A 13,007-nucleotide genomic window follows, 5' to 3' on the forward strand; every position below is an offset into this window, starting at 1 on the left:
TAATTTATGTTCCTCTTTTCTCTCTAGAGATTACATCGTGCTCTGAACAGTTCATTTATTGAGGAAAAATGTCAGTCTAAGAAAAAGCGAGTAGAAAAGAGGTAGGAAGTTCTCCATGCCTTAATACACAAACTGTAAAAATTACCTTGAAATTAAATATCTTGTGTCTGGATATGTAGTTATGTATCTAATACACCCCAAAGTTAATAGAATAAAAAAAAGAAAAAAGGAAACAAGATAGAAGTGACAAATGAGGGCAGCAGAAATTAATTCTTTTTTCTAGTATTAAATCTAGAAATCTTGTTCTTTCATGATTTTGCATACAGCTAATAAAAACCTCCCCTTGCAAATAGAGGCTTTGCAGTTGAAGTCCGCTGCCCTCTTGTTTAGGGTATTAATGACTCCCATGCCAAAGTACAGCAGGTGTAACCAGGGCTCCATGAGGCAGAGCCTGTAGAGGGAAAGAGAGGTCAGGCACTTACGTGCCTGAAACTCCTTCAGCTCTCTTCTTTTGTAGAATGAGAAATAAGCTGAGGAGAGGCAAATGCCATCCTTTCAGAAAACATTCTCTCTAGCAAGTGTTGTTGGAGAAAAAAGGAGGCAACAACCTTGCCTTGTTTTCATAGCCTGTGTCTTCTGCAGTGGAGACAACAGAATGTACAGCTTCCAGGAACACAAGGCATTGCATGAACTGTGCACTCAACCCTACTGCTGCACTTTGTAAGGACATAGACAGCAACACGGCTTTTCTACAGAGAAGTTCAGGCACAGAGTACAGAATAAAAAAACTCTTCCAGGATGTTACTGGATGTTTGGCCTGACTGAAACCTACAGATGTCAATGTATGTTGTGTTTCTTTGATATTCCTCTGCTAAAGTCAGAAAATATAAACAAGTAAGCATCTATAAGTTCCTAAGCTACCTTTATACACACAAGTGTCTAGAAATGCCTGCACTTGATCTCTGTTCATTCCTTCATCTTATCAAACACCATGTATGGCACCTCCTTGTACACACAGCCACTCCTGACTTTTGATGTGTGAGCAGGAGGAGAGGCAATGAGTATTGCAAAATGTTTCCTCCTGCTCCACCCTCCTTGCTGGGTGGAACAAGATGAGAAGGTCCATAAGCCCCCCAGGCAATGGCTTAGAAAAAGATCCATGAAAATAATCTTTCAACGTGGGAGAGTGAAGATGTACCACTGTTCAAAACCTTCTGCCTACACAGCAGTCAGACCACAGGTGTGTACATGCACACCCACTACTGTCCTTGCTCTTCTCACCATCTCAGGGCTGCTGTTTGCACAGAATTGGGATGAATTTAACTCGGCAGACCAACAGGTGGGGTGTCCAGCTTGTCATGAACACTGATATGGCAAGGCACAGCACAGCTTTCAAATCACTTACATTTATCACACATAGTTTCATTCCTGCTGGACACTGAGGAACTCTTAAAAGCACCAAAGATACAGAAAAGAGGTGCAAAGAATTGGCACCATACTACTGCTGGTATCCTCATGGAGGAAAACCTATTTGGTTTTTTAAGGTCATAATTTTCCAAAAACTAGGAAAGCTGCTCAGCATCAGTAGCCCAATTGTGAATGGTTTTATTGACCTGGTGAAGCTGGAGTACTAACTGTGGACTCTGGCATCTGTTAAAATCAACTGCCCAGACTTGAGAGTCTTCCCATCTTTTATTTTGAAATATGAGAAAATAGCTGATCTGCACAAAAATAGACAACTCTACATACACATCCCTGCTGGGATTCCTTGAGCTCTCTGGAGCATGATTCAGGCAGGGGTTGCTGCTCCTGTCTGAAACCTCCCCTCTTGCCTCTCTTCCAGCGCATCTCTTGGAGAACACTCCCAGATGCCACGTCCTTGAACAAAATTTACACTTTCCAAGTTTCTTTACTGCAGGCAGGTGAGAAAAGTATCCATCCTGCAAAGCAACTGTTTTCAGCAGTGACAGCCCTAAAATATCAACCTTCTTCCTTACCCTGCCCACTAGGAGCTCACACAGAGAAGCCTTCTGTCCAAGAATACCCACAGAAGAGCTCAAGCATAGAGCAACTTGAAATGCAGCCCCTTCAGAATTTAAACCTCCCTTTATTGAATGAACACACACCAACTTGTCCCAAAGGGAAAGCAGGCAGGAAGGAGAAGCTCTTCTCCCACAACACCAGACTCCTGGTTTCCTTAGTGTTATAAATGCAAAGGCAGATTTGGGTTAAATAAAAACAATTTATTATAAAACAATTTTTATAAAAAAATAAACAATGAGGGAAAACCACAATAAAACAAACAGCGCAGCGCTGGGTGGACAGGGGTCTATACCCAAAGGTATAGGTGTTCCCAAATCCACGAAGGAGGGTAAACTGTCCGGGGTTTTTATAGGGATTTTTAGCCTTGAGGCTAAATTCCAGGCAGGCACTATTCATCAACAGTCCTTGATTGTCGTATGAATTGATTTCCTGGCATTGGAGAATAGAGTCGAATGGACGTCCGGACCGAGTCTCCTCATATGTAAAGAAATTCTGAGTGGCTCTTTTGGTTCAGGCCATCCGGATGGGATGGCTGGATCCGGGTTGGAGCCGATGGATATTTCGGCTGGATTTTTCCTTTTGTTTACTTGATGGCTTCCCCCAACGGTAGCCCGCAAGGCGAGGTGTTCAGGTCCGGTGATGAATATCTCGTCGGAGCCTCTCCGTTTTGGCTTGATGTTTCGTGTCCTGTCTATTCTTCCCTGTTGATGGTCACCGAGCCTGTCCTTGTCAGTTTGAGGAGTTTTTTTTTTTTCCTGTCAGCTTGATGGGCCGCGTCCTGTCTATTCTTTTTGTTGATGGGCGCCGGCTAGGATCGTTATCCTTTGAGTGGGAATTCGTGGCTAGATCTGGGAAGGGCTTGTGTGTCATACTGTACTTTATATTTTATATCATTATTGTTATATACATTTATTTAGATTTCTACGAATTTTTACAAGTTCATTTCTCACAGTCCCCCGCCTAATAATCCATTACATTAAAAATTCGTGTTATTTTATCTAATTCTGCAGGGGAGGACTATAATAATTTTTTTACTCACATTCATTTTTTTCTCAGTCCGTTAACGAATTCTCACTATATGCTTGTGCCAGGTTATATTTATTTTCAAAATTTTTTTAAGGCTTTAATCACATTTTCGTTTTCTTTTTCCTCCTCTAATTTCATTAGTTTAGAGAGAGGAGTAGGTCTCCTTTGTGCTTTCTCAGGATCGATTGGAAGTGTGGCAATCTGCATTCCTTGCACAACAGAGTGAATTAGTCTGATGAAGCAAGGAATTAAGCAGGGAAGGAAAATGATTCCGGCAACTGAACAAGTGATGAAAAATACTAGTTTCTTCCACCAAGCCCCTTGCCCGAATATCTGGTCCCACCAGGAGGCTTGTAGGATTGAATTCCATTTTTGGACTGGCACATGAGCTACTTTTTTAATTTCAGCAGCTAATCCTTTTATTGTTTCTCCGTAATCGTCTATTTCCATACAACACTCGGATTCGTTGTATCTGCCACACACTCCTCCCTTCTCAGCTAGCAAATAATCGAGAGCTAGTCTGTTTTGGTACACAAAAGCTCTCATTTGTGAATGTTGTTTGGCTAGGAGTTCTAGGGCTTCTGAAGTGTGGTTAGAAACTATCTCTACCACCGCTTGTAATCTGATAAGTCTGTTGAGGAGATAAATGGGGGTTCTGTACCCCCAGCTGCTATCGTTTGCCCAAGTAGCGGGCCCGTAATATTGAATGATCCTTTTGGCAGGTCATTCTTCCTCGTTCTACTTCTGGTTGCCTCCCGCTATTGGTAGTTTCCGTTTTAATTCCCTCCTTTGTCTGTTTAATGTCTCAAAGAGAGGGGCTCAATGATTTACTCTCTGTTTTAGGTAGAGTAAAGAAAAAGGGCCGAATTATTCCAAGTGTGCAGGATCCTTTCCATTTTCTGGGTAGCTCGCTGTATGCCTTTTTCCACATATCCAATATATACTATTAGGAGCTTCCCAACCCTTGTTCAACTTTGCCGGATCATCCCAATATTCCTTCAATCTTATTAGCTTATGGAAGGGATTGGCCCCAGAGTTTTTGTACCAGTAAAGTTCAATTATTTCCATCTATTCACAGTTATTCCCCCGGGAGCGACTCCAATAGCCCGCGGGTGGTTCAGGTTGCCAGGTTTTTGTTTTGCTTTCCGAATTCACCGTGAGTGTACTTACACACGGGGTATAGCCTACTAAATCAGTGAATTCTTTTCCCTCTGGTCTTTGTTTTGTTTTTGATATTTTAGAGCCTTCTCATTTTTAGAAGTTACTCTGGGGTTAGTTCCTCTCCCTTCCAAGGCTATCTTTCAGCTGATTTTAAACCGCCACAGATCCAACAGTTAGATAGACCTAATTCTGTGGCTATTTCTTGCATTAGATCTATGAAAAGATTCTGGTTGGGGTTTGGCAACCCCCAATTGCTGTATTGTTTCTCTAATTGCTCATAATGTTCACTAAGAGAGTTAAGCCTCTCTTGTTCTAGCCTCTTTTTCCGAGCTTCTGCTTCTTGCCTCTTTAACTTTAGGGTTAGTTGTTTTATTTTGTTTTCAGGGTCCACCCCTTCCTCATCCCTGGAGAAGCAGAATACTTGGTTGAATTGCAAACATACCCGGTCATCACTACTTTTTAACAAATCAAGGATTATCGGTTCATTATTAAAAAAAGCCTTTTTTTTTTTTTTTCATGTTTTAAATTTCTACTTTTCCAATATACCTTCCCTCCCATGGTACACATTTTTAAATTCGCTTTATTGTAACATAAAGGGTTAACCGCATAATATGTCAAAAAGGTGGATTGTCTTTTCCCCCCTATCTAGACCGTTTTGTTACATTGACTGCAGATTGGAATTGGGGGAATCATTCCCACTTCTCTCCTATACCTGAAATGGGAAGTTTCAGTCTTTCTTTTCATAGGAGTTTTAGACTGCCCGTTCTTAAGCCTTGCCCCTGAGTGGTAACACTAGACCTTCCCCTTTAATTCACAAAGATTATACTGAGTGCTGTTAGACAAACAACGTTCCGGAGGACAGTAGTTAACTATTCGTCTGGTATCTGTGGCAGTCTGACACTGCTCACACTTCCCCAGGAGACGCTCCCCCGGAGGTACTTCGGGGATCATTCTCTCGGCTAAGCACACGGCTAGACTCAGGACAGTCAGGATTCCCCACCGGTGTATCCCTCTGCCTTGCCCTTCGCCCGTATAGAAATATACGGCGGGGATTACCATCTTCTCGGCAGCAAGGATATTCTTCAGGGGCCCTTGTAGTCCTAATGGCGTACCTTCTCTTGAAAGCAGCCCACCGAGACAACTTAATTGTGTCTGTCCTGCTCGGTACTTTGACTGTCTTTTGGCACTCAATTTTTTTTGCTTTGGAGTCTAGTTTACCTCTAATCCCCTTTTGAAAAAGCAGGTACCACTCAGGAGAGTCAAGTTCTAAAAACCCCGCCCGGGTGACAAGTATTAAGAAACGGCTAGTCAGCTCCTGTTCTTTAGTCAGACAATTGGTACACAGTCTCTTAGGTTTGTACTCTCTTCAACAGTGGGTTACTCAAATTTGTTTACAACAAGCACATTTAAAATGTATAAATGGAAAACAATCACAGTTTGCGTTGATGTAACTTATCTGGTCTGCAGCTCTACGATTTTAGAACAATCATATACTAATTTTTCTGAATAGAAACTGAGCAGGATTTTTTGTGCAGTGGTTTTCAATTCTAAACCGGGTGAGCTGATTAAGATGGCTTCATATTTTAGAAGCCTGGAATCAGTCAGCCACTTCTCTGCTTTTTGCTGCAATATGTTTCTCACATCGTGGGGAGTGTAAACTACTAGGGGAGGAAAAGTTATTTTCCTTGCTTCTCTTATTAACAGAGCCACTGTTACAATTGCTGGTAAACACGTAGGCCAACCCCGACTGACTGGATCTAAGATCTTTGAAGCCTATAGGCTTTCTTTTGTCTGCCCATTCCTGAGTCAGGTTTCCCTGTGTTGTTTGTTTACTCACATTCACAAACGACTGGAATTCTTTATTCGTATCTGGTAGAGTTAGTACCGGGGCAGTCATAAGAACAGTTTTTAATTTCTGGAAATTAGACTCATTCTGTTCAGTCTACTTCAGCCTGTCAGTGTTTAATCTTTTATACAAAAACTTCACTTTTTCACTGAAATCCTCAATCCACTGCCTGCAATATCCCAAGAGCCCTAGAATTTGTTTAATTTGCCTTTTTGTTTTTGGTGCAGGCAATGCAAGGATGCCTGCTACCCTCTCCGGGTCTAATTTTTTCCTTGAGATATCTAATGTCTGAGGTATTTTATTTTTTATTTCAGGCTCTGTGAATTGCAGTTTGGATTTTGATACTTTCAAACTTTTCTTTCTTAGAAAGTTTAACAAGGCAATCGTGCTTTTCTTCACACTCTCTTCAGTCGGTCCAGCTATTAGCAAGTCATCTACATACTGTGAAAGCTTTGTCCTGTCCTCAAGAGCAAATTGGGTTAACATTTGTTTTAAAGCTTGTCCGAAAAGGTTCGGAGACTCTACAAACTCCTGGGGGAGGACCGTCCACCTTAGCTGTTGCTTCCGGTTTGTATCTGGGTCCTCCCACTGAAATGCAAAATAATCTCTACTCTTTTCATCCAGAGGGCAAGTCTAAAAAGCATCTTTCAAATTAATCACACTATACCACACATCTTCTAGTGTGAGTCTATTTAGTAAAGTATAGGGGTTGGCCACCACCGGGAATCTAGTCTGGGTCCTAGCGTTTACCGCTCGTCGGTCCTGGACTAATCGGACGCTATCATCCGTCTTTTTTTTTTTTTTTTTTTTTTTCAGCCAGGATGGGGGTGTTGTGTTGAGACATGCAAGGCTCTAAAGTACCCTCGTTTAGGAGGTCATCAATTATTTGTTTCAACTCTTTTCTCTCTTTGAATGCTATACTTCAGGGTTTATTTTCTCTTCATTTTTAGGAGTCAACTTAAATATTTTCACCACTAATTCAGAATTTTTAATCAAGATATTAATTCTTAAAGCAACAATCATGTCCCTTCCCAGTAAATTGTAATCTGCTTCTTCTACTAATAGCAAATTCCCTAAGCAAATTTTATTTTCAGATTCTATTTCCACATCTTTTATTATAGGTACTTCAAAGGGGTCTCCCTTTGCACCGATTACAACAATTCTCTGCTAGCCACACATCTGTATGGCAATTTCTGCAGGGTATTTTTCTCTGCCCCAGTATCTACAAGAAAACTTACTTCTTGTCGTTAGGGGCCCACTTTTAATTTTATCAAGGGCTTCTTGGATGTTCTGGTCTCTAAATTAAAGAGCCCCTGACACCCCTAGTCTTCCTGAAAAATTTTCTCATCTTTTAATTTTTGTTTACATTTTCGCTGAATGTGTCCTACCTTTTTACAGTAGTAGCATTCAGGGGGTTTTTTCCATGGGGCCGGGGCTGCCCGGTGAGAATCTCGACCTTTCCCGGGTAGTGATTTAAACTTACCCTGCATCTGTTCTTGTTTCTGGACTTCTTTTACTGCTGTTACTAAAATTCTAGCTTGCGATTTCTGCTTCTCATCTTCTCTTCTCATGTACACTTTTTGAGCTTCCCTTAGGAGCTCTTGAAGACTTTTATCTTGCCACCCCTCAATCTTTTCTAATTCCCTCCTAATATCTTCCCAAGATTTAGCAACAAATTGTGTTTTTAACAGAACCTCCCCCACAGGAGAGTTCGGGTCAGTTCCAGAATAAATCTGTAAACTTCGCCGTAATCTCTCGATCTATTCAGTGGGTGGTTCCTTTTTTCCTTGACACTCTTTGAAAACTTTGCTAATGTTCTGGCCCCTAGGGACCGCTTCTCTTATACCTTGTACAATCATGCTCCTTAAATCCATTATGTTCCGTCTGCCTTCCTCCGTCTGTATATTCCAGCTCGGGCTTGCGCTAGGCCATTTCTGGTTACCTGGCGTCCCCTGTGGATTGCGTCTGTCCCAGTCTCTGATCCCGGCTTGTTTAATCATTTCCCTTTCCTCCGGATTAAACAGTGATCTCAGGATTGCCATAAGATCGTCAAAGGTATAAATGCTACTCCCTAAAAATTCATCTAACCTCTCAGCCACTCCGAGAGGGTCATCTAACAACCGCCCCATCTCTTTTTAAATGCTCTTACATCTCCAGAGTTAAGGGGGACATTCACAAAACCGATCACTCCCGGGGCCGTCGGTACTTCCCTAAGAGGGAGCAACCGGTGCCCCTCTTCACTCTCTCCCCATTCATTATCTATCATTCTTGCTCTTAAACGGGTTCTACTTGCGGGAGGGGAATTGGTGATTGTGTGTTGCCTCCCTGTTATTAATTGTGGGAATTCTGCCGCCACCCGGTTGAAGGGAGGAGCCCCCTCCGTTGTATGGGAGGGTCCCGGTTGTGGCGGCTGGACCGGCAGGGACGGATAGGGTGTTCCCCAGCTTTGCGCAGAAAAAACCTCCGAGGAGGTTGCTGTGGTTACGGTGTTTACAGGCGGGGAAAGGGGAAGGGCTGCCGGCATTGCTGCTGGCCCCGACTCTCCCGCTTGAGACACACGTATCTCAGTGGGTTGGTCTCGGGGGCCCAAGGGTGCTGTGGGCATTACTTGATCTGCAGAGGAAGGTCCCGCCGGTCCTCGATACGGGGGTGGTAAGTGATCGAGGGGTTCCCAGGACTCAGCTCTCGACTCACGTTTTTCTTTTTGCTTTATTGGAAATAGCCCTACTCTGACATTTACCCAGAGCTTAGCGTATTCCTTCTCCTCAGGATCTGAGGGGACTTTGTTCTCCACATAGGAGAACAACTTGTTACACGTCCATTTTTCAAATGTGCCTAACACTGGCCAAGTGAGGTGACTTCTCAACTCCTGTCCTCCCCAAACCTCTATACAATAATGTATTAATTTTTCCTTTGATTTCCCCTTCCTCTGGGGACAATCTTCTCAGTGTTTTATCATCCACCCCAAGGGACTTTCCAGTGGGATGTCTGGTGATTCCTCCCCCTGATCGGAGGAATCTTTTCCTGTGCTTCTTCTTTGAAGCTTACTCTTTTTCTGCCCCATACTTCGCAAATATATTCTTACCTTTCTTCGACTTCTCCGTGAGTCGATATCAGTTTCTGCGTTGTGTACTTAGGAATCAAAATTTGCCGATACTCACCTTTCAGCGAGCTGAGCTGAGGTCTCTTGTAATCGGAACTTTTGATTCTTCCCTGGACCTCTCCCTGGGTCCGTTACTAAGAGGGTTTACCAGCCTCGAGCTCGACAAGACGTCCCTTCCCCTCCAAGTACCTTGCGATCAGTTCCCGAGACACCCTTTGGTCTCAGGTTTTACGAGTGTATGTCGAGGGAAAAAAAAACTTTCACTCTGTATCGCTTCCTTCGCGGCCGGCCAATTCCCTCGCGGGAGGATGGAAACGCGACCTTGAAGTCCACACTCGCTTCGTGATCAGATCACGTCTCACACACTCGCCCGATCGCCCGCTCAACCAGCAGTACTTACAGCTATTTTCCTGCGTGGGTGTCCCTTGTGCGCACTAGACGTTTTACGAGCAAAGTAAGCCGCGGCTTCCGAAGGCTCCGTGCCTTCCGAGCTCTCCGATCCGGATTTATCCTTTTTATTGTGGTTTTTACCTCTGCCTAAATTTGGTTCGGATATCGGAATGAACTACGGGGGTTCTCAACTCACCAGGCCGCCAAAATCAGCGGGGGTACCCGTCCTGGGCAGCGAGATTCCCCGCAGTTTCTTCAATCCGAGTCACGGCACCAATCTGTTATAAATGCAAAGGCAGATTTGGGTTAAATAAAAACAATTTATTATAAAACAATTTTTATAAAAAAATAAACAATGAGGGAAAACCACAATAAAACAAACAGCGCAGCGCTGGGTGGACAGGGGTCTATACCCAAAGGTATAGGTGTTCCCAAATCCACGAAGGAGGGTAAACTGTCCGGGGTTTTTATAGGGATTTTTAGCCTTGAGGCCAAATTCCAGGCAGGCACCATTCATCAACAGTCCTTGATTGTCGTATGAATTGATTTCCTGGCATTGGAGAATAGAGTCGAATGGACGTCCGGACCGAGTCTCCTCATATGTAAAGAAATTCTGAGTGGCTCTTGTGGTTCAGGCCATCCGGATGGGATGGCTGGATCCGGGTTGGAGCCGATGGATATTTCGGCTGGATTTTTCCTTTTGTTTACTTGATGGCTTCCCCCAACGGTAGCCCGCAAGGCGAGGTGTTCGGGTCCGGTGATGAATATCTCGTCGGTGCCTCTCCGTTTTGGCTTGATGTTTCGTGTCCTGTCTATTCTTCCCTGTTGATGGTCACCGAGCCTGTCCTTGTCAGTTTGAGGAGTTTTTTTTTTTTCCTGTCAGCTTGATGGGCCGCGTCCTGTCTATTCTTTTTGTTGATGGGCGCCGGCTAGGATCGTTATCCTTTGAGTGGGAATTCGTGGCTAGATCTGGGAAGGGCTTGTGTGTCATACTGTACTTTATATTTTATATCATTATTGTTATATACATTTATTTAGATTTCTACGAATTTTTACAAGTTCATTTCTCACACTTAGGTTCTAGTCAGAGGATGGGCTACTCCTCAGTTTGGGAAAAAAACCCCGGAAAATGGCCTGATTTGGGAAGGCACCACAGGGAACTTCCCCAGAGAGAAGGAGAATGTTTTCTGGAATCAAAATATTATGGAAATATTTCTGCAGGAGAAAAAATTGAAGCATTTGAAAAGTTTCCCAGATGGGAATTTGCGCCCCAGTACAACAATCTCTTAAGTCTCTGTGGTCTATCAGGAAGCTCAGGAATGAACCTGCAAGGCTTGTATACACATCATTTGTTTCCATCCCCCAAAGCACGAGCAGCTCCCCAACAAGACTTCAATAAAGGACAAAGCTTCCCCCTGCACCTCTCCACAGCATCTTAGGGAGTCTCTTTCCTTCTCCATGAGAGCAAATGCCCGAGCCACAACAATGTAGTAACACGCAAAGGACTAATACTGTAATAAACATGCACATTGTGACCACAAAAGCTTTCAGAAGTCTTTGAAGGACTCAGATTTTCCTAAGCTGCAGCTGAGTAATATATAACAGAAAAAAACAAAAAAAAAAAAAAAGGTTTTGGGGAAGATAACATTAAGAGTTCTGTTCTAGCCTCTGCTATGGTTAAATCACAAAAATTTTGTCATTTAGATTCATGATTTGTGCTTTGCAAGAAAATTCCAGGGATAAAGGAATAATATTTCTATGTAATATGTAACAGCAGCCTTATAATTTTTCCAGTAGGATGGCTCACAGGGGAGGTCTGCATACACACAAGAGCAGGCTTTGATGTGGTGTTAACTCTTCTCTCTGTTCAGGGCCCACGGGGGGAACAGCCAGCATGCAGTGTGGAACACAGCCAACCTGGGCAACTGCCAGCGAAAAAAATACATCTGTACCGATGAGGGGCAAAATGAGGTGACAATCCATGAGCATCAGGACATCCCCCTGCCACAGGGGAGGAGAGGCACTCCGCCTTCCTTAACTACCAATGGGAAAGCGGAGTCACTCAACGCTGCGAAGACCACAGTGCTGCAAGAGCTGACAGAGCTGGAGAAGCAGATCAAAATCATCAAGCAGGAGCTGCAACTTGCCATGGACAGGAAATCAGAGCTGGAAGAGTATGCAAGGACAAACAGAACTGCAGAGCCCTAGGCTAGCATACCTGGGCCCTTCCCCTTTTCTTCCTTTCCCCCCTTCCTCTGTAAAATTTGTAACACACTTTTGTAATGCCAGAAAGGGGTGCAAAAATAAAGCAGGCAATAAGCTCTTTGGAGAGCAGAATTGCATCAGCCCACAGCCACTGCCACCCTCCTGGGTCCTCCTCCTTTCACAACAAGTTTCTTACTCTCCTGGAAAACAGCAGCCATTCCCAAGGACTGGAGAGACAAGGAGCATCCCAGTGAGAGTTCCTTGTTTCTCCACCTGACAGTACAGTGAGGTTCCACTTTTTTAGCCCTTTCTGTGCATTAATTCAAAAAAAGATACCAAAAAACAGCTTCAACTGTTCATAGGGAGTGTGTCCCTTTGTTGGTACATTTTTGTTGTGTTCTGTATGGGTCTAGTTTCTGTTCATGTGAAGGCTCCTCACGGATGCCTCTTTATAGCAGATGCTGTTCTGTGTTGGCAGTCCCTTCCCTCCTGTCACAGGCTCACGAGACAAATTCCTGTGTGGCAAACAACACACTATTCCCTCAGCCCTATCAGCACAAATAGAGGTGTGGCTGCTCTGAGGGGAAGGAACTCAACCAGCTTAAAATAACTTGGCAAAAACCAAACCACCACTTCTGTCTGCCTGTGAGCTTAGGCTGGGCTTCCACTCCCTCCCAGAGAGAATCCGTGCAAACACTGCACTAGCAGGTGAAGGGATGGGTTCACAGTGGCACAGGGCAAGGAGGACAACGCAGAGGGGGCACTACTGTACATCATTATTTACCTCAAAAAGTGAAATATTTGCCACTGTGAAACTACTCCCTTAATACTCTCTGTCTTAAGAGGGGACAGTAACATCCTTTCTCACAGATGAGGTGACTAAAGGGGCTCTGGGCCATTATTTATTCAGATGCCAAGGTCCCATCAGAACCAAAAGGAGTCACCTTCGTGAGTGGATGAAGAATGAGAATTGTGGTTTCAGAGGCAATGTACTGAATGGAGCTTGTTCCCTCCTGGGTGATGATGGGAAGGAAGGGTAAGCTGTTCAGCATCTGAATAAACACTGCATCAACCTAACTGACTGTGTTTTTTAAATAGGGTTTCTAACAATTTTTAAAAAGCACTTCCCAACACATCCCATATTACAGAGAAAAGGAAAGTTTGTAACACTGTATCTTAACTCTGGTCTCCCAGATAAGTCACCAAAAGTAGTTTTTACCCTCCTGTTTTTAC

At 43.7% G+C, this 13,007-nt stretch overlaps 1 protein-coding gene across 1 annotated transcript in view; it reads left to right on the forward strand.

The window, feature by feature from the left end:
- Positions 1–11,890, forward strand: part of GRIN3A (glutamate ionotropic receptor NMDA type subunit 3A) — an 85,863-nt gene extending 73,973 nt beyond the window's left edge. Inside the window, exons 8-9 of the mRNA XM_005533306.3 lie at positions 28–101; positions 11,441–11,890. Coding sequence (XP_005533363.2) covers positions 28–101; positions 11,441–11,777 — 411 coding nt within the window. The 3' untranslated portion in view covers positions 11,778–11,890. The remainder of the gene's footprint in view (positions 1–27; positions 102–11,440) is intronic.
- Positions 11,891–13,007: the final 1,117 nt, after the last annotated feature.

The sequence above is a fragment of the Pseudopodoces humilis genome, chromosome 4, assembly GCF_049639895.1.
Source record: "Pseudopodoces humilis isolate 2021_Gansu_Grassland_sample_001 chromosome 4, ASM4963989v1, whole genome shotgun sequence".
In the NCBI taxonomy this organism is placed as follows: Eukaryota; Metazoa; Chordata; class Aves; order Passeriformes; family Paridae; genus Pseudopodoces; species Pseudopodoces humilis.